Source organism: Schistocerca piceifrons, chromosome 3, assembly GCF_021461385.2.
Source record: "Schistocerca piceifrons isolate TAMUIC-IGC-003096 chromosome 3, iqSchPice1.1, whole genome shotgun sequence".
NCBI lineage: Eukaryota > Metazoa > Arthropoda > Insecta > Orthoptera > Acrididae > Schistocerca > Schistocerca piceifrons.
In genome coordinates, this window is record NC_060140.1 from 260,927,628 (window position 1) to 260,953,147 (window position 25,520).

General features: G+C 38.4%; 1 protein-coding gene across 1 annotated transcript in view; it reads left to right on the plus strand.

Annotated features, from left to right (window-relative positions):
- The window catches only part of LOC124789573 (rap guanine nucleotide exchange factor 4), a 271,079-nt gene that overhangs the window by 180,026 nt on the left and 65,533 nt on the right, over positions 1 to 25,520 (plus strand). Inside the window, exons 8-13 of the mRNA XM_047256978.1 lie at positions 2,200 to 2,400; positions 8,755 to 8,893; positions 8,986 to 9,202; positions 22,838 to 23,085; positions 24,305 to 24,430; positions 24,518 to 24,696. Coding sequence (XP_047112934.1) covers positions 2,200 to 2,400; positions 8,755 to 8,893; positions 8,986 to 9,202; positions 22,838 to 23,085; positions 24,305 to 24,430; positions 24,518 to 24,696 — 1,110 coding nt within the window. The remainder of the gene's footprint in view (positions 1 to 2,199; positions 2,401 to 8,754; positions 8,894 to 8,985; positions 9,203 to 22,837; positions 23,086 to 24,304; positions 24,431 to 24,517; positions 24,697 to 25,520) is intronic.

The following is a 25,520-nucleotide window of genomic DNA, read 5'->3' on the forward strand; positions in this document are numbered from 1 at the left end:
AACTTTTAAAAGAGGGGTGTTTGTCTTGGATGAACATTTTAAGCATGAAGAAGTTACTGGCTAGATTAAATCAGTAATAGCTTATAGCTACTCAGCATTAAAATCGTTTAACCATATTACAGCAGTTTCGAACATCTCATGTACAATCGAAACCAATTTTTTACTTACACAGCAAATGTCTGTTCCTAACAGAAGGCAAAGGAACACTGAAAATGGCCAACTTCCATTTGATAACATGCTCAGAAGAAAACCAAAACTGAGCTGTAAAAGTAATGGTGAGATTATTTAGGATTCACATATTGTGATAATTATCAGAGAAATGGTCACAGGTCAATATTATCTATCAAATTTCTCAAGGATTTTTAGCCACTGGACAAAGTAGTTTTCACTTTTTCCAGAACAGTTTGGCAGACCTTCAAACCACTCAAAAGTTTTGTTTGCTGCATGTAAAGGCATTAAGTTGAATCACAGATCATACTCTCCAGCTATAGCTTCTTTGCACTGCTTTCTCCTTTTGGACCTGAAGAAATGTATCAGTGGATGGACATGTACTATAGGGAGAACATAGCATGTCATTTTGGATGGAGAATCATTAGTAGACATAGAAGTAACTTGAATGTGTTCCATGGAAGGTGTTGGGACCCTTGCTGTTCATGTTGTATATTAATAGTAACCTAAGACTTTTCACAGAAAATGCAGTTCTCTGCAATGAAGTATGAGTACTGTCTAAGAAAACATTTTGACATATCTCAATATTATTTCAAAGTTGAGCAAAGACTGTCAAGTTGCTTTTAGTGTTCAAAATTAAGATTCTGCACATAAAAAACTACAAAAGTATCAGTGACTCGCACTTGGAATTTAACAACTTCTACAAATGCCTGGGAGTAACACTTTGTAAAAATATGAAATGTAATGATCACGTAAGGCTCAATCATTGGTAAAAGCAAGTGGCAGGCTTAGTGCATTGGTAGAATACTACAGAAATGCAATCAACCTTCAAAGGAGATTGCTTATAAATCAATTGCACAATGTATCCTAGAATATTGCTCAGTTGTGTGGGACCCATGGCAAATAGGACTGACAGGGGTACGTCGAACATATTCAGAAAAGGGCATTATGAATGGTCACAGGATCGTTTGACCCATGGGACTGTGCCACAAAGATGCTCAAGAAATTGAACTGGCAAACACTTGAAGGTTGTCACTAACTTCCTGCTGACTCACATTGTGTTCATGCCTATACATCAGCTGGTGACAGAGCTTTCCAGACAGTATCATTTAATGCCAGATTACTTTTGTAGTCTATCATTATGCCAAACTGTGCTTCTTAATGTTTCAAGAACCAGCTTTAAATGATGACTCTGGGAATACACTGCAATCCCCTATGTATCACTCCTGTAGGATCGTGAGGACGAGACGAGATTGATTACAGCATGCACAGAGACATTTAAACAGTCAGTATTTCGACACCTTGTACGTGAATGGAATAGAAAGAAGTCCTAACAGCTGGTATAGTGGAAAGTACCCTATGTCATGCACTTCACAGTGATTGGCAGAGTATGGATGTAGATGTGCAGACAAATGAAACAGTGTGTAGGAAAAAATTCTTATTTTCTAGGACTCGAGAATGAGAGATTCAAATAAGTAGAGACACACTAAAGAATTTACATGGAGAAGAAAGATGACAATGTTGGAAAGGAAAAAAGATTTTCATTTAAATGTGATTTATTTTTCAATCTCCCAACATAAGAGCAACATTATTTTCCCTTGGTTCCAAGTATGGTATATTAGATAACAGTCCACTCTTATGTACATCATCTCAAATAAAATAAGATTTTTGAATGGAACAGTATTAAATACTACATAATACACTTCATATTGTTTTGTGGATGTGAGAATCAGTGGCATTCTTTTTGTCCTATATGAACAACCTCCATTACGTTGATCAATTAACACTGGTTCATTTCTTCTTCCCTTTGTTGCAAAGTAAGGTGTATTGCTGTGATATTTTTATTTGTGGGGTAATGGCATGCATAGCTCTTAAATTGCACAGTATGTTATGATGCACTTCTATCAGATTAACATCATCTAAAGATTGAAAACAAAAAAGTTTGGTTCCCTAGCCCCCTACCTACCCACCCTCCCTTCTTCTTTTGACTAATAAAATTGAGCAGCTTACTATTTCTTACAATGGTTGCAGGTACACTGTGATGGCGGGTACCCCACAGAAAATGCTGGAGCACCTGCTCGAGACGCGTCTAGATGGACGTGGCTGTGGAGGAACAGTAGGTGGCCGGGATGTCGCACCTCATCCGTCAAGTGACCCTTTCCTGGAAGACTTCCTGCTGACTCACATTGTGTTCATGCCTACACATCAGCTGGTGACAGAGCTTTCCAGACAATATCCTTTAATGCCAGATTACTTTTGTAGTCTATCATTATGCCAAACTGGATGAAAGAATTGAATATGTATCACATTGTCATAGAGTCAACATGCTTATATTAATCTAGTTCAGGTTTTTCTTGATGCTATGGGACTTGGAACAAAGTGCCAGTTTGGAGAGAAGCAGTATTAATATGTGCAATTTTTTATAGATTTTATAAGTTTTGAAAATCTTCAGCACAATGTATGGGATGTTTTAATGAAAGGTGTTGTATTATGAAACATCACAATTTATTTGCACAGCAAATACAGAAAACAGTATTGTGAACACTACAGAGAAATGTGCAGTCAGAAAGTGTCCTGGTAATTCAAAGTCCAAATACCTCTCTAGTACATGTCTCTTCACTGTATCTGTCAAATGATGTCTGGTCTGAATCACACCACTAACTGTCAAGTCAATCACTGGAGAACAGCCAGTAGTATCCAGTGCACTGTCTTATATAAAACTCACTGTATGGCCTCGCTGTCTTAAGGTTGGGACTCATTGGCTCACTGTTGAACACGATCATTTTGGTGGTCCAGGTGTTAAAGTGAGGGGAGACATAACATTGCATGGGTGCACTGACCTCAGAATCTTCTAATGCAGTAGACTCACTGGTTAACTTTATAGTGACACTGTACTCCTTCCCCATGAGCATCTTCTCAGGGATGGATTTCGCCATCACTTTATTTTTTCGCTGATGATACTGCTGTCTGTAGAACAAGACAGTTGCGAAATGTGGGAACATATGCAGAGGACTAAATTGGTCAGTGCAGAGAATAAATAAATGTAATGTACTAGGGTTCATTTACACTACAGATGTAACTGTCAAAAGATACAAGTATAAGTTAAGACCTAACATCACAGCTGGATGACATTACTAATACCTACAGGTGACACTGAGTACTGGAAAACTACAAAGGGGACTGCATATGGGTCAGGTGATAACTAGGCATATAAGTCACTACAGATGTTAATGAGAATTCTGAAGGGTGCAAGCAAAGGTACAAAGGAGAAAGCCTTTTTGTCCAATATTTGACTCCAATTGGAGTATGCTCCAAGGATATGTTGTGCCCAGCAAGATACCTGTCAAAGCAGATACCAGGAGTAAAATGGAGAGTGGCAAGATCTATAATGAGAGATTACAGTAGGCATAAAAACGGTAGCTCATACAATCATTAAAACTTTTAGTGTACCTAGTTGGTTGGTTGGTTGGTTCTTTCTTTCTTTTCTTTCAAAGGAACCATACTGGCATTTACCTGAAGTGATTTAGGGAAATCACAGAAAACCTGAATCAGGATGGCTGGAAGTGGGATTGAGCCATCGTCGTCTGAAATGAGAGTCCAGTGTGCTAACCACTACACCACCTTTCTCAGTGTACCAGTTTGGTAGCAGTGGTGGTGAGGAAAATTTGTGTGTACCAGAAAGATAGGCAAATGGGAAATGAAAGTGAAGTTATTTGTTGCAGTTGACAAAAAACGGAAATCAACTGAGATAGAAATTGAAACTGCATGTGAGATTGTTTGGGCAAGACTCAGTGTCAAGGGTGGGCATAAAATGATTATTTGATCCTTCTATGATCTACCCAACTCTTCCTCTGATGTAACTGAAAACTTCAGAGAAAACATCAGTTCACTTGTAAGTAAGTTCCCCAATCATACTATAATCATTGGGGGAGACTTAAATCATCCAACAATTTAATTAGAAAAATTACAATTTTGTTAGTGGTGAGTGTAGTGTTAGCAGTTAGCCAACACTACGAACACTACCCGAGTGAGGAAGCCGATATGCACGCGTTAACCCACGCAGGCTAGAGATAGGTCTGAAACAGGATACGTAATGAATGCTATAAAGAAAAGTACATAGCTGCTGGAATACTTAACTTTAATCCATCATTGTTGTACATCGCTCTTGACGATACAAGTGAGATTCTGTAGATACATGCAATGTTACTAATGGCGCCTTGCTAGGTCGTAGCCATTGACTTAGCTGAAGGCTATTCTAACTATCTACTCTGCAAATGAGCGAGGCTTTGTCAGTGTGCATCGCTAGCGAAGTCATCCGTACAACTGGGGCGAGTGCTAGTACGTCTCTCTAGACCTGCCGTGTGGTGGCGCTCGGTCTGCGATCACTGACAGTGGCGACACGCGGGTCCGACATGTACTAATGGACCGCGGCCGATTTAAAGCTACCACCTAGCAAGTGATCTTTTACAAAATCCAACGAAATTCTGGTTGCATGTAAAGGCTGTTAGTGGTGCCAAACTAGGTGTCCACTCCCTAGTGAATGAATGACACAGGAACTGAAATTGATGGTATCAAAGCAAAACCTGAAATGCTTAACCCCATTTTCTAATCTTCCTTTACAAAGGAAAACCTAGGAGAATTGCCCCAATTTAATCCTTATACCACTTAAAAGTTGAATGAAATAAGTACTACTGTGAATGGTGTTGAAAAACAGCTGAAATTGTTGAAATTGAACAGTGCTCCATGCCCCAATAGAATCCGTGTCAGATTCTGTACTGAATTTGTAGCTGATTTAGCCTCTTCTCACTATAATCTATCATAGATCCCTAAACAAATAACCATGCCCAGGTCATGGAAAAGGCACAGGTCACACCCCTCTACAAGAAGGGTAGTAAAGTGATCCACAAAACTACCATCCAATATCCTTGACATCGATTTGTTGTAGTATCTTAGAACATATTCTGAGCTCAAACACAATGATGTATCTTGAACAAAATGACCTCCTCAGTGCCAACAATTGTGGATTTCTAAAACATCGATCGTATAAAATACAACTCCCACTTTTCTCACATGACATACTGAAAGCATTGGATCAGGGCAACCAGGTAGAAGCAGTGTTTCTTGATTTCCAAAAAGCATTTGACTCAGTACTGCATCAATGCTTATTGTCAAAAGTACGATCATATGGTGTATCAAGTGAAATTTGTGACCAGAGTGAGGACTTTTTGGTAAGGAGGACACAGCATGTTATCTTGGATGGAGAGTCACTTTCAGATGTAGAAGTTACTTTGGGAGTGCCCTGGGGAAGTGTGTTGGGACCCTTGCTGTTCATGTTGTATATTAATGAACTTGCAGACAACATTAATAGTAAAGTCAGGCTTTTTGCAGATGATGCAATTCTCTCTAATGAAATACTATCTGAGAGAAGTTGCATAAATATTCCATCAGATCTTGTTAGGATTTCAACATGGTGCAGAGATTGCTGACTTGCTCTAAATATTCAGAAATGTAAAACTGTGCACTTGGCAAAATGAAAAAACATGGTATCCTATGACAATAATATCAGTGAGTCACTGTTGCAATCAGCCATCTCATATAAATACCTGGTGTAACACTTTGTAGGGAAATGAAATGGAATGATCACGTAGGTTCAGTTGTGGGCAAAGCAGGTGGTTGATTTCATTTTATTGGCAGAATACTGTGGAAGTGAAATCAGTCTGCTAAAGAGATTGCTTACAGATCAATCATGTGACCCATCCAGAATATTATTGCTCAAGTGTGTGGGACTTGTACCAGATTGGAATAACTGGAGATATTGAACATATACAAAGAAGGACAGCACAAATGTTCACAGGTTTGTTTAATCCAGGGAAGAGTGTCACAGAGATACTGAAGGAACTGAAATGGCAGAAAGATGTAAACTATCCCCAGAAAGTCTATTAACAAAGTTTAAAGAACCGGCTTTAAATGATATACTCTAGGGATATATTACAACCCCCTACATTTTGCTCACACAGAGATCATGAGAATAAGATTAGAATAATTACTGCACACACAGTGGCATTCAGTCATTCGTTCTTCCTGTGCTCCATATGTGAATGGAACAGGAAAAACCCTAATAATTGGTACAATAGGGCATACCCTTTACATGCACCTCATGGTGATTTGCAGAGTATACATGTAGGTGCAGGTGTAGGTGGCCTAGTGTGGTTAGCCATCATGTTTGATGGGTGACTGACAAGAAACACCTTGAGTGCGAGGTTGCAAAAGGTGAATGATGTTTAAAGCATTCAACACCCACATATTGTCTATCATGCAATCACAGTATTGGCTGTTGGTGGCAACAGGGGAGGTATCCAATGGACAGCACAGCACGAGGCTACATAGCAATGTTGAACTGCTTAGTTGATGAGTAACTCACAGCAGTACTACATTGCTAGAGGTGTTGATACAAAGCAGAACAGTGGCAATGATCAGAACAATGAACACTGCAATATTTCAAACAATGGTTGCCAAAGTTAACATTTCACCAGAAAGGAAACCAAGGAATTTTGCAGAGTGACAGATGAAATATTAGTGTTTCTGCAAGGTGAATCAGTGCAATGCATGGTGTCGTGCACGCTCAACTGTGCAGACAATGTGCATGAGGAATACAATGATGACAATACATACTTAACAAGTGAAAGTGATATTGAAATGGGTGTCAAGCTGTCATCATCCTTGTCAGACAGGGGGTCCACAAATCCTATCTCCAGTGAAACATAGTAAAGGACAATTGTTGTCCAAGGAGAGGATACTAAACATAATTGTGTACATGGAAGATAATCTGCAGCTTAGTTAAAAAAAAATTATGAAGAGATTTTGAGTAAGTCCACAGCAATACGACCTTGTAGTGTATGAGAAAAACTATGGATATTCAAGGAAGAAAAAGGCACAGTTGTTACAAAAACTGGTGTTTGCATGTTGCAAGGATGCATGATACAATTTACAGGATGTGCATGACAGTGATCTTCTACATTACGCACACTGAATTGTGTGTGACATAAATTACAATGATTTCAACGAAAGCACTGGCTGGTTGCATAACTTCAAAAAGTGGTACAGAATTGGAAGACATATGATAACAAAATTTCAAACAAAGCATCAACTTGACAGTACACAGCAAACTGCAGAATTGGCCAGAAAATTTGAAGATGAGAAAAACAAACTTCTCCCATTGTTCAGTAAGGAATTTGTTTTCAGCTCCAGCCAATCAGGATTTGAAGAGGAAGTGCATATGAAAGGAACCCTGGAAATTATCAAGATAAACTAACATCATTGCCTTAACACATTTATATAATTTGGATGATACATTGGTTGGAAAGTTATTTATTGTGATGCGAGAAGTTGGAGTTGGTCTGTCTCCTATGACTCTTTCTTGTGTGTATGATTTTGCAAGGGCAGCTGATCAAAATAAATTGCTTTTGCTTGATTCGTGGTCTGCATATAAAAATCATACTTCTTCAGAACAAACTATCCATGCTGGAAGGTTTGTGACATTGTAGCTCATACCACCTGGAACCACTGGACAAATTCAGCCTCACTATCTGCAGCTATGTGTTGTCCTACACGATTTTTATCTCCCAAGGAGTTTGCCTTTAATCTTGATGGTGCAAACCTTTGTAATCACTGTGGCACACCATTTTTCATTTGATGTTCATGGTGTAAGCTAATGGTTTGTTTTGAACATTTCTCGGATGTCAATGATGTCCATTTTGTGAACTGTAATACATACATCCCGTAGAAGGCTGATCTCTGCACGACCTGGACACTCATTTTCCATCACCCTCTTGATGCGTTTGATGAGCCATATTAAATGGGCCTTGTTAAAGATTGAACTTGCAACCTTGCATTCAAGGGGTTCCTTGTGAGACACACATCTTCAGTAGTGATCAGAGGAATACCTATAACTGTCACATACAAAGAAATAAACTACTGCAAGGATATGTCTTACTTTTTAGGAGCAGCATTGGTTTTCACTACTTCTATCCACATTGAGTTGCTTTTGTAGATTAATTACTCAGAAATGAAGATTTCCACTGGGCAGACTATTAGCCTTCTGGGTCTGGGGCCTGAAATGTACTGGATCTAGAAGAGTCCTTGGTATTGGCTGACTAGCTTTAGTTCTGCACGTTTCTATAAATCTTTCTTGAAATAACTACACACAGAAGGCTTGAACCATATCACATTGCAGCAACACATAAATAGCAGCTAGGGTTAACTGTGTACACAACAGCAATAATGGAAAGTACTGCATGGAAACTAGAGTTACAACTTGGAGACAAATATTCTGCTACAGCCCCCTTCATTATCAGAAGAACTGTTGCGTTTAAGTGTTAAACAGATTTTTGTAATAATTGAATACAGGATTAAATACTGTCAAACACATTCAATCTTCATCAGTCTGTCTAGCATAAATAAAAAAGGTCTGTGTTTCAGTGTGGTTGTGTTACTTCTATATGATGACATTTTCATACAGCAGTGAGAGATCTTTAATAAAATAATTCTCTATCAGCTCAAAATCATATGATCCATAACTTTATGCACTTATCGTATAGATTCTCCAAGCCAAGATCGTGATTTCTTATTGGCATGTAAGAGAAGAGTTGTGCAATTTGTACATAGGTGGGTGCTTACAATCAGACACCCAGTTTTTGATGATCCAAGCTCTCTTGAGTTTCTTGAGGTAAGAGGTTGACCAACCTGTTGTGTGTTTAATCGTAGTACTGAGAAATAGGCACTTTGTGCACATACTGTATATTTTTGGTTCACTTTCAGGAAATGGCAAGTGAACTGGAAGTAGACTGCATGCAATGGAATTCCTTACAGGAAGAAGCCAGTCTCATGCACCATGTTATGTCTCAGTTGAGACGTTACCAAGATGAACGTTCTCTCAATGCAGGACAGAAATGGAAACTGCCACCATGTGGTCAACCAATCAGCCTGTTCACCGGAACCAGTGAAGGAAGAACTGTTATCAGACCTGATGATGATAGTATGTTTTCATATATGCAATTAGCAATTACAGTGAAGTGCACTGAACATATCCTTAAAAAAATATTCTGAATTTATTTTATAGTGTAGCATGATTAATACACACATGATTACTTTAACAATATTCATAAGATTACGTATTGTTACATGATAGTGTTTCATGCTATAGAAATTACATGTAAGGGGAAACAAAGTAACATAAAAAGTTCCACCACATTACTCTTTCCTCTAAGAAATTTGTGAGAGTTGGTACATAACACAGGTGTTTCTTTTGTATACTTATGTTAATTGTAATAAGATTCTTATATGAATAACATGGAGACACTGTTTATATTGCTACATTTTGAGTAGAATTCCTAAAAGAATACATAAAAGAATAATTAACATGCTGTGCAGACCTACTCCTTTGTATTACTCAGCATCTGAATTGTATGATGGTAATAAGAGGTTACTGATGAAGGGGAAGAGGACAAACAAATATTTTAAACATTGATAAAAGATAAAGGATAGTTGCTACTCACCGTATAGTGGACATTCTGATCTGCAGAAAGGCACAGCAAGAAGACTGTCGAAAGTTAGCTTTTGACCAGCAAGGCCATTGTCGAAAATAGACAACATATGAACATGCACACACTGAGACAAAGGCAACTCTCACACGCATGATTACAGTCTCTGACAGCTGGAGCCAGACTGCGAGCAGCAGGGCATTGTGGCAGAGACAACTGGGTGGGGGTAAGGAGGAGGATGGGGCAGATAGGAGGAGGGACAGCAGGGTAGGGGGGGAGGGTGGTAAGCTGCTGCTAGGAGTGTGCAGGGATGAGGTGCAGAGTGGAGCAGCTCATCGCTGCATGCTCCCGGCAGCACTTTTCTGCCCCACACTGCTGTCTTGCTATCCCTCCCCCTCCCCATTACAGCCTCCCCCTTACCCCCACCCAGTTGCCTCTCCCATAAAGCCTTGCTGCTTACAGTCTGGCTCCAGTTGCCAGAAACTGTGGTCATGTGGTGTGTGAGTTGCATTTGCATGGGTGTGTGTATGTTGTCTATTTTCGACAAAGGCCTTGTTCGCCGAAAGCTAACTTTCCGACAGTGTTCTTGTTGTGCTTTTCTGTGACTCAGAGTCACTGCTTTATGATGAGTAGCAACAATCCTTTTCATTATATTGTTACTTTCCAGCCTGGATTTTCTATTTCTTGAACAAAGATAAAGATCAAGATTTAATTCATGTTTAAAGAGAACAACAATGTTGCTTATATTTTTGTCACCTTTCATTCTTATTGTCTACGGCCTTTCAAACTACACAGTCCCTCTAGTTTTATTAGTCTGGTATAATAGCTTATTTGAACCTAATCGAATTTTGACAGTTTCTTGTAGACTCCACAGCAAGAAAGAGGACCATTCCAGTTTTGCGGTCTTTGCATTGTAATTCGCTGTACTTTTGTTCTTACCGTAACTAATTTTCCAGGAATCTAAACATACCTTGTAATTTAGTTTTGTCTCTTTGCAACTCCTTCTATGACACATTTAATTATATACTTAACTGTTACAGAGATATGTTGTGAATTTTTTTTATTTAATAATTTTACACATCTTGTTGAAATGGAACCTTTGGGCATCCTGTTTTTTAATGGTAACAGGGAAAAATCACCAGCAACTCTCACACCTATAATTTCTTAATAATACACTGTGTCCAAGCATTTCATCTTGAATATACCCTTTCATCCTCATATATACACCTTATTCTTTCCACTCTTAGGTAATAACTGTAATTTTAATTATTTGGTTCCATTTTTATTGTGAAAACCATCAGTAATACATCCCACTGCTTGTTTATCATCTTAAGTTCATAAAAATAATCAAGGGATATGACAAATACATATTTTCTTCATTGTTTGTCATGTTTCCTGCTCATCTCAGTTCTTCTGTAACAGGATGTAAAAACTTACTGTCAGCAGTTCTGTGTACTTTCTAGCAGTTCATGAAGGTAGCTGCATTTTCATGACTCCCCAGCACTTTTGTTGTAAATGTGATTTTGTACCTAAAAATATGCTGTCAGCAGTAATAAAATAGAATTGCTAGCCATTACTTTCCTCCAGTAGGCAAAATTCCAGAATCCTCAAATAGACGAATTTAAAAGTACAAAAACTATTATCTTGCTTTAGGAACTGTTCCTTCCTTCATTTGGCAGGAAAGAGGGATAGATTGTGGAAGATTAGAAAGGATGAGTAGATTTAGTGTTGCTATATCCAATTTGCAGAGAAGTAGAACATGGGGAGGGGCAGTCAAAAAATTCAGTGGGACAAAGACCTGAACATTGGGACATAAAAAGGTGTAAATTTTCAAGTTGGTACACTGGTGCAGCAGTAGTTAAAAGTATTGCACTGTTCATCAGAACTACCAGGTTAAGCTGTTAATAAAAAATTTCCATCAAATATCAGTACGAGACACACACTTGAATTGTATTTTGAAACACAGACTATAGCCAAACCTATTAACCATGAAGTAAAGAAGGTTGGTGTGGATGAAAACCCTGAAAATGAATTTCCTGTCATATAGCAGGTTTTGCCAATGGGCTGCTCAGTTAGTAATGATTTCAGCTTGTGTCTAAACCTGTTTTTCCAGTCTACAGTCACACTCACTTCACTAGGGATCCTATTCACTAATTTCACAGAAATGTGGTGCTATCTTGTTTATATTAAGTGATTGCTGTTTATCTCCTATTGATAACTTAAAATTTACATAACTACACTGCTATTTACCAAGTAATATGTTGTATACATACTTTAAAAATAGAGATGTGAAGAATGATCATCACTACTTGTCTTGAATGTAATAGGAACCCTCACTTTTTAAATCTAGCTAATCAGATATTTTGCATCAGGAATGTTAAATTGCATATCATGAGTCTCTGTGAAATTAAAATGAAAACCGCTATGGAGAAAACGTATTGGCTTGTAAGTACGAGGATCCCAAGATTCTGGAAGAGCCTTCTGCAAGACGTTTGGTTGTCAATTTCAAATTTTATTTTTATTACATACTTCAATAGAAAACATTCCTGGCCATCAAGATAGATAGACCATGAGGGCAGCATGCAACATTTGTCAAATTGGCATGAACTTCCTACATGTTTGGATTTGCAAGTGATTAACATTTCATCACAAATTAGATAGAGTTTACACCATCTACAGATGTATATAAGGAAAAAATGTGTAGTATGTTTCTCATTCAGAAAGTACATTTGAGTATTGGTTGTTCATGAGAAGATTCTGTTATACCTTGCATAAGAAGGAGAATTGTTTACCTGCATGTGTCAGAAATCAACACCAGCATGATTATGGTCTATCAAGACCAGTTCATTCTTCAGTTAAGTTGCTGTTTTATTGGCTGGGACTGCATTAGTTTCATACAAATATGGAATACGTGGGTTCATAAGGGTCATACACAATGCTGAGCAGGATCTATTTGGCTCCACTTGACTAGCCCTTTGAAAAAAATCAAGATCTGACAGAATTTTTCTCTGTTACATAAATCTGTGACACCACCTAACTTTCAGCCAGATTTGAACTCATTTTTATTTATGGAATATGCAATTCATGACTGTGGATGTTCACAAAGTTTTCAAGCCCTTGGGAGCAAATTTGCCACAAATATAATTTTTCATTTGTATATTGATATTTTAATATTTTGCAATGCTTCAGAATGAAGATAAATTTTCAAACAAATAACTGCAAATGGTAGTAAGAACTATATCATTTATCATTATTTTACAGTTTATTTATGGTATTAGACAAAACATTGTTACTATTTTTGTTCTGATACTGTTAACATTCAAAAAATGTTTTATTGTTATTTGAAGTTCACAGCTTTAAGAATATTTTCAATAACTTGAAAACACTATCATTAACTATTATTTTCAGTAATCCTAAAAGGAGTTAATACTTATGAAAAATACCTAACATATTAAAATTGCATTAAGATCTAAAAACAGAAGTTCATAAACAATGTTTTGTCTTGTAAAACATTCTGGAGGCTTTGAGAATAATTAACATGGCTTATATTATGTTTGATTGGTCCCAACTGTGTCGCACTTACTTTGCTGTTGAAAGGGTTAACATCATGTGAATCTCTTTGTAGGCATGGGTTTTAGTAAGACAATGGAACTGTTCTCAAGTATCTATCTTCATTTGGATTTATATTCCTTCTGGTGATACTGAGCTGTATCTGTGATTATGACTAGTTTTACATTAAGTGAGAATAAAGTCACATATTTTGAAAGTAAGAACTAGTGCTTCAAACTTGTCTTAACAAATAATCCAGGACCTGATCACTGGAATTAAAAAGGTGCAGAACTCTATTCACTGATGCCATTTGCAAATTAAATAACTACTTTTATAAAATGTGATCATGTGTCTCTTACAATGTGAACACATTTTCATTACAGTGATGCTCGCTCACGTGCAATGTCAGCAAAAGTAAACATTTTCTACACAGGAAACTTCCTGGCAGATTAAAACTTGTGCCAGACCAAAACTTAAACTTGGGGCCTTTGCCTATCGTGGGCAAGTGGCTCTACCATCTGAGCTACCAAGCATGACTCATGACCCGCCCTCACAGCTTTAATTCCACTAGTACCTCGTCTCCTACCTTCCAAACTTCACAGAAGCTCTCCTGTGAACATTGCAGAACTGTAATTCCTGGAGGGAAGGATACTGTGGAGACATGGCTTAGCCACAGCATGGGGGATGTTTCCAGGAGTGCTAGTTCTGCAAAGTTCGCAGGAGAGCTTCTGTGAAGTTTGTAAGGTAGAAGATGAGGTACTGGTAGAATTAAAGCACTGAGGATGAGTCGTGAGTCATGCTTGGGTAGCTCAGATAGTAGAGCACTTGCCTATGAAAGGCAAAGGTACAGAGTTCAAGTTTCAGTCGGGCACACAGTTTTAATCTGCCAGGAAGTTTCATAGCAGCGCGTACTCTGTTGCAGAGTGAAAATTTCATTCATTTTCTACACAGTTTACTATGAGAGAATCATTACAGCCTGAAAAAAAAAACCATTTTGTTTGTTCTTCTGTGCAGGATTGTACAGCCACATCACACATCATGATCCAAGAAATGGGCTTTTTTTCAGCAATAGAATTATCCACACAAACAGTATGATAAAGTCTGCAGTTTCACAAACTGACTTACCTTGATGTCAACCACAAAGATAAGCATGCTGACAGATGTGCTCCTAATGAGAGTCCTGAACACAGGAGTGGCATCATGTCATCTTTTCAGATGAGTGCCAGTTCCGTGCATACACCAGCAAAATGAATGTATTCATCTATGGAAGTTCCAAGGAGAACAAGCATTGCCAGATTTCATTTATGATTGTCACATGTACTCAGCACCTGGTGTAATGGAATGGGTTGCCATGATCACCTCTGGTTCACACAGCTGATAATTTGGACAGCAGCCATTACTTTTCTGAGGTGTTAAAACTGGTGTGTGTGTGTGTGTGTGTCCTATATTTTAGGTGTCAATGGTGTTATCTTACAAAAAGATAACACAAGACTATGTTGCCAGTGCTGTCCTGCCAGGCACTTAAATGTGATTTGCAGAGTATCTATGTAGATGTAGAAATACCAGCAATGTGTTAATAATGGAGACAAAAATGGCATCAGATGTGACTTCATCTATGTCAGGAGCACAACCAACCTCCTGGCTGCAATGAGCCGAGATGATTTTGCCCAACCCCTGCTGAAGATAACATCACTGCCACAGACAAGAGCAATGATCTATACACCATCACAGCAATCTCCTACCACCTGCCAACTGCACTACACCATCATCTGTTCAGAACTGCTTCTACTGATACCACATACAACTTGGTGACCCCACTTCCAACTGTCAACACTCATGTGACTACTGAAATTCAATGCACAGTTGGCAGAAGGTGCACCAAAATATATAGGATATGTAAGACACCTAGACACATGGAACCATGATATCTGCCCTCTCCTGCCTCATTCTCATCATGATTAAAGGCTCTTCATTCCCTACTGCATCAGTGGACAAACACTTCTGTGTCAATTCTGGCTCAGATGTCTGTACTTTGCTGCCCTCTTTTCTATCTACAATGCCTGCTTACTCAGCTATTGAACTTTGCACAGCAAACAACTTCATAATGTGAGTCTATGGATCTCAGACCTGCTTACTGGACCTGGGTTTTGATGACATTTTCATCTGGACATTCATTGTTGCAGATGTCAGTAAGCCAGTAGCGGGCTCAGATTCCCTTCAAAACTTTCACTTGGTTCCTGATCTGTATGGTGACATTTTGATCTTCCCTTGACAGTTCAGCACAGTGGAGCTGTCCATTTTATGCAAGAGCTTCCACTGCATACCCAAATGCTTTCACACTATTAGTCACATTCAGAAATTACAGCAGCTTTACTTTGATGCATGAGCAATGAATGTTCATGTGCAACATGAAAATGATGCCATCCAGTTTGGAATTTATGAAGTTAAGGAGGAACTCCATGTGACAGGGCACCATCTTGACCTACTTTGTCAACCACCTCTGCCCAGTTCTGACATACCCGATGTCTCTCTGCACTGACCCAACCTGGAAGCTCTTTTGCCATATGTGGATACATCTACAGTACCATTACTATTTGCCACCACAAATGTCAGTACCATGTATTTTGCTTTTACTCCTCCTGATATGCCTTCATACTTTCATCTGAAATGCTAGTCTGTGCAGTGCATCCATCACCTTGGTATGTCACAGACAGCACAGACTACACTAGAACTACTTGGGGTCACTAAGGCAGCAGTCAATAGACTGCATTGTGTTGCTCTCCAACAATTCCTGGGCTTCACCCATCAAATTACTTAAAAAAACCTTATATGTCAGGTTGTGGGGTGCTTACAGAGCTGTCAGCACTTGTACTATTTTGGACAGATATCTAGTCCTAAATATCCAGGGCTTCACTCACTATCTGACAGATGCCTCTGCATTCAGTGTTAGTGCTTGCAAGGTGGGTTGTTTGAGTTTGTTTGTCATACAGACTTACAAACATCAATGGAGAAAAATGCCAACTCTGACAAAAGGAAATTATTTTCATCAGCCACTTTGTAAATGCCTCTGGCATTCGCCCTGTGCTGTGGCAGACGGTGCCGCTGCCACATGGTTTAGGCATGGTTAATTTTTATTGCCAGCACCTTCCACGGGCAGCTTCTCTTCAGGTGCCATTCCCTCGAACTCCCATCGGCGAGAACATTACCCGCAGTTGTAAAGTCATGTAAACTCTAGGGATGTAGTCCATTTCTGAATGTATTAGACTGTCTTGTGTGAGCCATTACTTTGCCAGATCCACTCCCTGATGTGCAGCTCATCATAACACTGAGATGGGCAAATCTGCTATTGGTGTTGCCCTGAAACGAGAGTTGGGGGGAGGGGGGGGGGGGGTCTTCAACAGCAACTCCATTTTTCTCAAGCAAGCTCTTTCCTTTGTAATGCATGTGGTCAGTGTATGACCGAGAACTACTAGAAGTTTATGAAGCAGTGCGTTAATTTTGGCAAGACATTGTAAGGTGCGCTCTGATGCATCACTGACCGCATGCTGTCCAAACCTCTCCAAGGTCACCTGCCCCTGACAACTTCAGCATTTAGAAAAAGTCGCTCAGTTCACTATCACTGTCCATTATATGCAAAGCATGGAAAAAGTCATGGCGGATTAACCCTCATGCATCAGTGCCATGTCATCCCACTTCAACTATGACCAGTTCCTGGAAGTGCAATAGTAATACCAACAGTTACAGGCAGTTCTTTGTGACTTTTACATGAATCTCTGAATCGAACTTTGACCTATTCAGAGCACAACCCTTTGATCCTCTGTTCCATTTTACAAAAATCAACACACCCCCTTGCTCCTCAACAGTTTCCCCATGTTATCTTCAACCAGTTGTATAGCTTGGAACACCCAGTGTACATCAGACTACATGCCTGGTGACAGACAGTTTCATATGGCCAAATGTGGAGGAGGATTGTAAGCTCTTTAATTAATTCATGCATTCCACACCAAACAAGCAAGGTATCACACCATGCTCAACTACACCTAGGTCACTTTGAAGTCCCAAAACGAGATTTTCAGCATTTTATGTCAATCTCATGGGCTCACTACCCATCTCTGATTCTCTCATAGTCATCGGTACATCTTGTTGGTTATCAGTCACATCACTCGATTGGTAGAAGTTCTGGTTATGACATTATGGCCAAGCCCACCACCAAAGCCTTTATCAACAAGTGAATTTTGCAGTTTAATTGTCCAACATCCATAATGACCAACCAATATTGGCAGATTGAGTTGGCACTTTTCCTTGAGTGTACCATCCACAGAGCAATAGACTCACTGAGTGGTGGCATCGAACCTTATGGGCAGGTCTCGTGTGCCACAACAGACATGGGACGAAGACACTACATAATCTTGGGAGTGTGTACGGCCCAGAAACATGTCTTTGGAGCTTCACTTTCTGTATGGCAAAATGCTCTCTTTACCTGCTGACCTGATTTCACATGTAAAACATTACATCACTCACCTCTTCATCCCTCCCACTCTTGTTCAATCTGTGCCTGAGGCATTTCTCTACAACACTCTACAAGACTGTGAGTTTATAACATTATGTGATGACACAATCTGACCAGCGTTACAACCCCCCTCTACTCATGCCTCCACATGGTACTTTCACAGGACAACCATACCTTTGACATGGGAAACCTACTATGGTGTTTGTCAGTCACTTTAACCTGACGTGGATTCTGCAAGCTCTACCTATCAATGAACCCTTCCAACCAACCTTCACTATTTTTTGGCTTTTGAAATGCACCTCAATGTTCACAGATTTCTTCCTGAAGATCTTAAAATCAAGTTGTTCAGAAATGGTCTCAGTGAGGGGCTGCATTCAAACAACCAGACACAGACAGCTCTGTCACCTGTCACTTCAAGACAACCTTTAATGTACCGCACAAAGGCAGTACTGCCATTCTCATCTCTCACTTCTCTGCTGATGATCTTCTCACCATCACAGCTCCCCAATGTTTCTCTTTGTGTCATGCATTCTCACCAGCACCATGTGGCCCTGGTTACACCTTTACCACCCCTCCAACACCACCACATAGAGAAGCTTCAGCTGTGTCCACCATGCCTTTTGTTCCTTTCCTCCTTCCCCCTTCCCCCCCCTCCCCCTCCCCCTCCCCCTCCACCTCCCCCGTCCACCCCCTTCCCCCCTTTCCCCCCTCCCCCTCCCCCTTCCCCTTCCACAGGTCAGTGATGCTCATGGATGTTGAATAAATCAAAAAAATCTGGAACATGTTCTGATATAAGAAGTACTATTAGACATGTCAAAAATGTGCAACTGTATATACACTGAAATGCATAAAATTCATAGGCTGTTGCATCTGCACGTCATAAAACAGAAAGCAGTTTATAATAATTATTTACATGTATACATTACTGCACCAAAAATATGTAGAAGTCTTATTTTACAGAACACTTGTGTTATTTGATATTGTTAATAAAATATACAGCAGTTGGTTCTAGTAAGATATTCAGTAATGGATTAGAAGGAATAGGCCACTAATAAATCCTTATCAAATTACACTCTCCAACATGAGATTAAGTTTGTCCAGGTACACAGCAGCAACAGTTGTAGTTCACTTGAACACCTGAAGTTGGTAACAGCAACTGATAGCATGTTTGCTGCAGGATGTACAGAAGTACATGTGACCATCCTGTGATACCAGTGGCCATCCAACTGCAGCTGCCCTCATAGAACGTGGCTGATGTTATGCATATTGATATGCCCATTTCTTCCATTTGCACGTCCAGTGGGATCCTAAAGATCCATCCGTTCAAGAGGAATACCTCAGTTCCATTCCAATTTAATTTCTCTGTAGAATTTTATGGTCTACTCTGTGGAAGGTCAAAAATCGTAGTAAATGCCAACAGAGTTAACTGACTTGTTTACATTGACAAGAACTGAGTTAGTGAGATTATATGTTATTTCCTTTGTAGAAAAGACTTCACTAAGCTGATGTTGCAAGATGATTCTCAGGAAACTGGTTTAATATCCAATAATTAGCTACCTTTCCAAAATTTTTGAGAACATGGGAAAGGAGGGAAAGATCTACAATCAGATGTTAGTTGCTTATTTCCACATTTGTAAATGTGGTATTGCTATTGCATGTTTCAGTATTTCAGAAAATAAAGCTTCATTCATCAACTAACTACAAGGGAAAAGGGGAAAGGGGGGTGAGTATGGGAGGGGGTGGATGGGGGGAGGGGTCGCGGCAGTCGCGAGAGGCTGCTGTTGAAGGCAATGTGGAGTTTCAGAGTGTCAGGTACCATAATAATCAGAAGACATGTTTTTTTTCAATGACCTCATGATTATAATGAGCCCCTGCACAGGCATGCCTATGTCCACAGTGCACCAAACAAAATAAAATTATTTTGCACTGTTACATTTTTGTTTCAAGATGGCAGGCCCATACCTATTCCTTTGTTATTGCTTCATCTAAAACAATAATAAATTGTTTTGTCATGCATCCAAGTGAGCAGCAGTAATATAAAATATACAGCGAACAAGGTAAGAAAAAGTTTATGGTCTATGCAAGAAAAAAGACCCATATTATTAGCTAGCTGCACAATCCCACAATGATGAGATATTGAGATAATGAGTAATTGAATAAGCGGTTGCCTGGGATCTGATGCAACTGTGCTGTTTAATGTTCCAAGTGGGTCATTACTGTGAGGTAACATTTTTCTGTGGCAACAGAGAGATAAAATGAAAGTTCATTTCATTATTATTGAATTAAACAGTGCTTTAGCACCTATTATGTAAGTTTATGTTATCACTGTTTATTTAAACTAAGATTAAACAGTGATTTTTGCTTTTACATGTTTAGCTTAGTAACATAAAGACAGATGTTCTTTCAAAGTGTACAAAGTATGCCACCCACCCACTTGAGGGTTAATAGATTTTGAAAAGTTCATATTTAGTCATTAGTGTGTAATCCCAAATTAACTCAAGTGCTTTTGATAGTCAATTTTTTCTCTGTTTATTTTGAGCAACTGTTAGGAACAATTCATTGTTCATTACCAGTAATTTTAATAAAACATCATCCGCCCTATTGCTACCATAGTTAATTAATTCATTCATTCATTCAGCCATTGTGCTCTGAGCACCCATCAAGAAGGAGAGTCTTTAGGGATGTGAAACCAGTCAAGATGTTTATTACCAAAAGACAATAAAACTGTAGAAACCTAATCCGTGTACTGTATTAACAATAAACTTCAGTATATAGCAAAATGATATTTATACTTATTTGAACTAAGTGTGATTAAGTAAGTTAAAAAGAAAGCTGTCACTGTGGAAGGAAAAGTAGATAATTCCATAAGGAAACAGGAAGTGAAAATATCCAAAATAAGCAAATGCCTTGTGAGGTGACAGGCAGGTTCAGCTGATGCTTGTAGGTTATCTGAATGGTGCAGTATGAATCTGGACAGGAAGGGTATAGTCACAAGAAGGTATTGTGTTGGAGCCATTACATCACATACTGAGTCTCTGGCATTTGTGGGGTACACTGACCATGAAGTAATCTGTGGCTGTCAAAAGGGTAATAGGTAAAGTGAGGAGTTACTATGAGTGATTTGTCCCAGGCAAGTGGCCATTGCAAGTTGGTGTATGGTGTGACTGAGCCAATATGGAGGAAACTCAAAGGCTACAAATTATTTCACACCTGCTGCATGAGGAAAACAAGTACTAATACATTACATAATAGGTAACTGCACCAAAAAAGCACACTTTAAAGTCAATGAAATAACATTTACGACTATCGTGAAACATAATGGTCCCAGTATGAATCCTTATGGCATTCCATGTGTTGTGTTCTCACATACTGAAAATAGTTTTTAAAAAATCTGACACTTTCTGTCCACGAGACCCTCTGATTTCTGTTATGAAGGTAAGAGTATGCCCATGCAAGAAGATGTCATAACACTTAATTTGCTGAAGAGAATTTTGCCATCCAAAGTATGTGGAAAGTTCAAAAAATCATATCAACAGGATAATGTTTTCTGATCAACACTTCCAGACCCTCATTTGTGTGGTTTTGTATTGCTTTCTCTGTGGACAATATTTTACAAAAACCAAACTGAGAGGGAGTTAACAGGTTTACAGATCTGATTAGTATTTACCTTGCTGACTATATTCATTTTACTTCAAATCATTCTCCAAACTGCTTAAATATTGTTGAGAGTACTCTACATTGAATAAAGCTCTCACTTCCTGGCCTTAGTTACTTTCATCTCAGACAATAAATATGCTTTACCTCTGCTTTGACTATTATTGTTCATTCCCTGTTGTAAAGGAAAACTGGATTCATAGTGCTGTATAAATGTTTTTAGGTAATAACTAAATAGCCCCTCTACTGTGTGTCCTTGCTGAACTTCTTCACATAGTTCATCGAGAAAATTCTTTCTACATTATGTGGGTGGTCAGCACTTATGATTCTGTGAAACTGTACATAACATTTCTCAGTTGTAACTAACTGATGGAGATGCTTTATTGGTTCCTTGAGATGCTTTATTGGTTCCATTTGACCATCATCTTCTGGCAAACTATTTATTATGGATCTAACATCTATTTCATGAAATGCAATTTGATTTAAAAATAAATTGTCAATTTTTCCTTGCACTATGTCATATTCTTGTTGAGAACATTATTGTCTGACCCAAACCAAAGTTGATATTGTGTTACTTGAAGTGTCCTCTGTCAGTATTGCCCAAGATGAAATCAATATTAAAATCTCCACAGTCAATGATTTCCAGTTATTTCTACTAAGTCTTATTATACCGTTACTACATTCTTTATGAAGTGTAAAACTGTCGTCTTGCATATTTCTGTTACTAAAGTTCAGCACTGAAAGGGCTTTTGAATTTAGTACTCCTTAAAGTCTTTGGCCTGGAACCTAATTCAACTTTTTTAAATAATAACCACCACCCGTTACTATCTTGTATCCTCCTAAATGAGTCAGTTTAATTTATCTGACGTCTCAGTTATATTCTCCTACGTGTAGCACATCTGTATATGTTTAGATATTTCAGTTTCCCCCATCTGAGAAATAAGTATCATTTAACAGTCTTTCCCTGTTTTGATTCAAAAGTCCTCATTTATAATGACTGTTAAGCATTGTGCCATACAAACTATTCACACAAGCTTGTTAATTTTAATTTTCCTTAAGTAGTAGAACAAATACAAATTTGAAAAAAGTCTTGATAGTACACTTGATATTAAATGTGGTTGTTAGAATTTGCTGCATTTGCTGTCGTGTAGTCATTTTCTTTAATAACAAAACTGTGCTACTCCCTGACAGATTTTGCAGGTGTTTTTCATCATATAGTGTTATTTATATTCTTGCAATAATTAATTTTGGACTTAATATGAATGTTTTTTGATTATGAGGATTGTGTAACACAATCTTTCTTGTTATACTTCTCACAAGTTCTTCACCCAGGCAATCTAACTGCTGCACACATATGTATTGACTTCCCTACAATATGACTAAGAAAGAATTTAATTATGGGTATTTTCTTTTGCAGTTATCTTCAGAGTATACTGTGCAGATCACACATATTGTACTCTGAGGTTTCCTGTATGTACTACAGCTGAAACCATAAAATTATGTGCTGCAGACAAGTTAAAAATCAGGCATGATGACCTTGTTCTTGTTGAAGTGAAGTCATCTGGGGAGAGAGTTATTTTTCGTGATAATGACATCAGTATACCAACAGGCTTAAGCCTCAATGGGAGAATTTTTGTTTCGCCTAAGGATCACATCGATGCTTTGGTGAGAATTAAATCTTGAAGGTACAATGTAATCATAAATTTTCATATTTGTACACTGCACATGAAAAAGTTAAAAATTGTTGTCAGATTTTAAGTAATTTATGTGATATTGTCGAAATCGTTATTTGTTACTGTTCTGGAAACATGACATCAGAAGACAAACCAGTAAGTATACTTATATTTACTGAATTTTATAAACGGTTTTACAGTAGAAAATTAAAAATTTTAAGTGAGATTTAATCATACAGCCTCATATGTACACATAGCAACTTTTGAACTTCCTCGAGTAAGTGATCATCTGCATTAATATGCATACAAATAAAGGTCACTGTCCACCAAATAAAACAGACTTCGATCAGCAGAGAAATATTGCAAACAAAGTAGTAAACTGCTAAGCTTTCTGTCTTCCTACAGAGCTTAAAAAAAAAAAATACACACACACTCACATCTTTGTGGTTGGTGGTGACGGAAACATGAAACAGGTGTAGGGGGATGGGAGGGGGGGACCAGAAAGTGCTAGCAATAATAGTGCCAGTCCGGAAATTACCACTTCCTGTTGAGGAGGTACCCAATACCTTTGGGTGGAGATAGAAGTTTGTTAGGGGAAACATTAAGATGATGATATAGAGTGAATTTGGGGAACAGATGTAAGAGAAAGAAACAAGGAAGGAAAAATACAGTGAGTTACTGAGGAGTAGTAAATGAGGAGTATGAGAATACCTCGGGAAGAAACTGCTACTACTAGTACTTCTACATCTACTTGTGCTTGTTTCTCACCGCAAACATAGTCTTGATTTATGATAAATTATTTGATGTTATTCTTCCTTCTTCAATTAACTATTCTTTCATTTGATTTCTTCTTCCTCTCTACCATTTTTCCTGTAATTAGGTTCCCCATATTTATGATCATAACTCCACTGTGATATCCTATTATCCTTTCTGTGACTTCTAAGATCTCACATTTTCAAATCCTGAACAGTACTAACAGTCAGTTTTTCACTTTCATTCTGTCCAAGATCCTTTGGTGATCAGTATTCTTAAAGCCATAATGTCTGTTTCTATCCAACCCTTTCCTCTAGGAGAACAAGCCTCTTGATTTGAAAAATAGAAATTATGCATCTTTCTATGTATTTCCATTTGTTATTGTTTGGTGGATAGATGGTTCCTATTCATAGTATAAATTAAAATTAGTAATACTTTTTTGTATAAATGTTTTGCAGACATGCTTAGCAGAACAGGAAAGTCATACAGAGGGAATGGATGTAGACTTGGAACTGTTCAGTACAAAAGAACTTGCCTATCATATGACACTCTTTGACTGGGATCTATTTTGGTGTGTCCATGAGGTATGGATTTGTTTACTGTAATGACTTAATTACCCATGGTTAATACATATAACTGACAGTACTGTTTTTAAATTTTTTTGTTTATAGTATGAACTGATATACCACACCTTTGGCCGACATCATTTTGGCCAAATAACTGCAAATTTAGATGTCTTCTTGCGCCGTTTCAACGAAATTCAGTTTTGGGTTGTGACAGAACTGTGTCTCACCCAGTCTCTTGGCAAGAGGGTGCAAATTCTCAGAAAATTCATAAAACTTGCTGCCTAGTAAGTATTGAATCCTTTTTAAGAATTCTAACAGCTCAGTAACCATTGTCTATATTATAAAATGGTAATTTCAGTTTACTAACATTAGATGTAAAAGAAGTACTTGTTAAATTGGATGAGTACTTTGGTGATGCTGCCAATGACTGTTAGATGAACACTGAATTTCAGGTTTTTGCAATAACAAATTACTTCTTTTGTGGTAGAATAAAAGATGTTAGCAATGGACACACAAGAACATGCGGCTTAATTGCAGGCTAATAGATCTCTACTCTTTCCACTAGAAAAACACCTTGAAAACAAAGGAAATGGAAGTGAGAAAGAGTGAAATTCTACAAGTTAACTGCAGTACATCACCAATTCTTTGTAGGTATTTTAGTCAGTGTGCCAAATGACACATTGTGTGTAGTTAGTTAAAATGTTGCCCGTGGTGGTCAAGGTGTAGTAGACGTCTCCAGTTCGACAGGTATTCATCCCAGGAACATACCAAAAAGCTGTGCCCTTATTGAAGGACATGTGTAGGAGTGCATTATTGATGCCCTTGCAAGAGATGCAAATGGAGGCATAACAACAGAATTTCAGGTCACCTGCTGCTGCTGCTGCTGTTGCTGCTGCTGTTTTGGTTTCCATTTGTTGGACTGGTATGAGACAGCTCTCTAGCACCCACTGCAGGTCCGGGGTAAGAATAGGCCTGAGGTATTCCTGCCTGTCGTAAGAGGTGACTAAAAGGAGTCCCTCCCCCTCAAGGGGGTAGTTTGCGCCTGCTTCCAGAGACGGACGGTTCAACGACTTACATTTTTGGTCATTTTGGTTTTTTGCTTATTTTT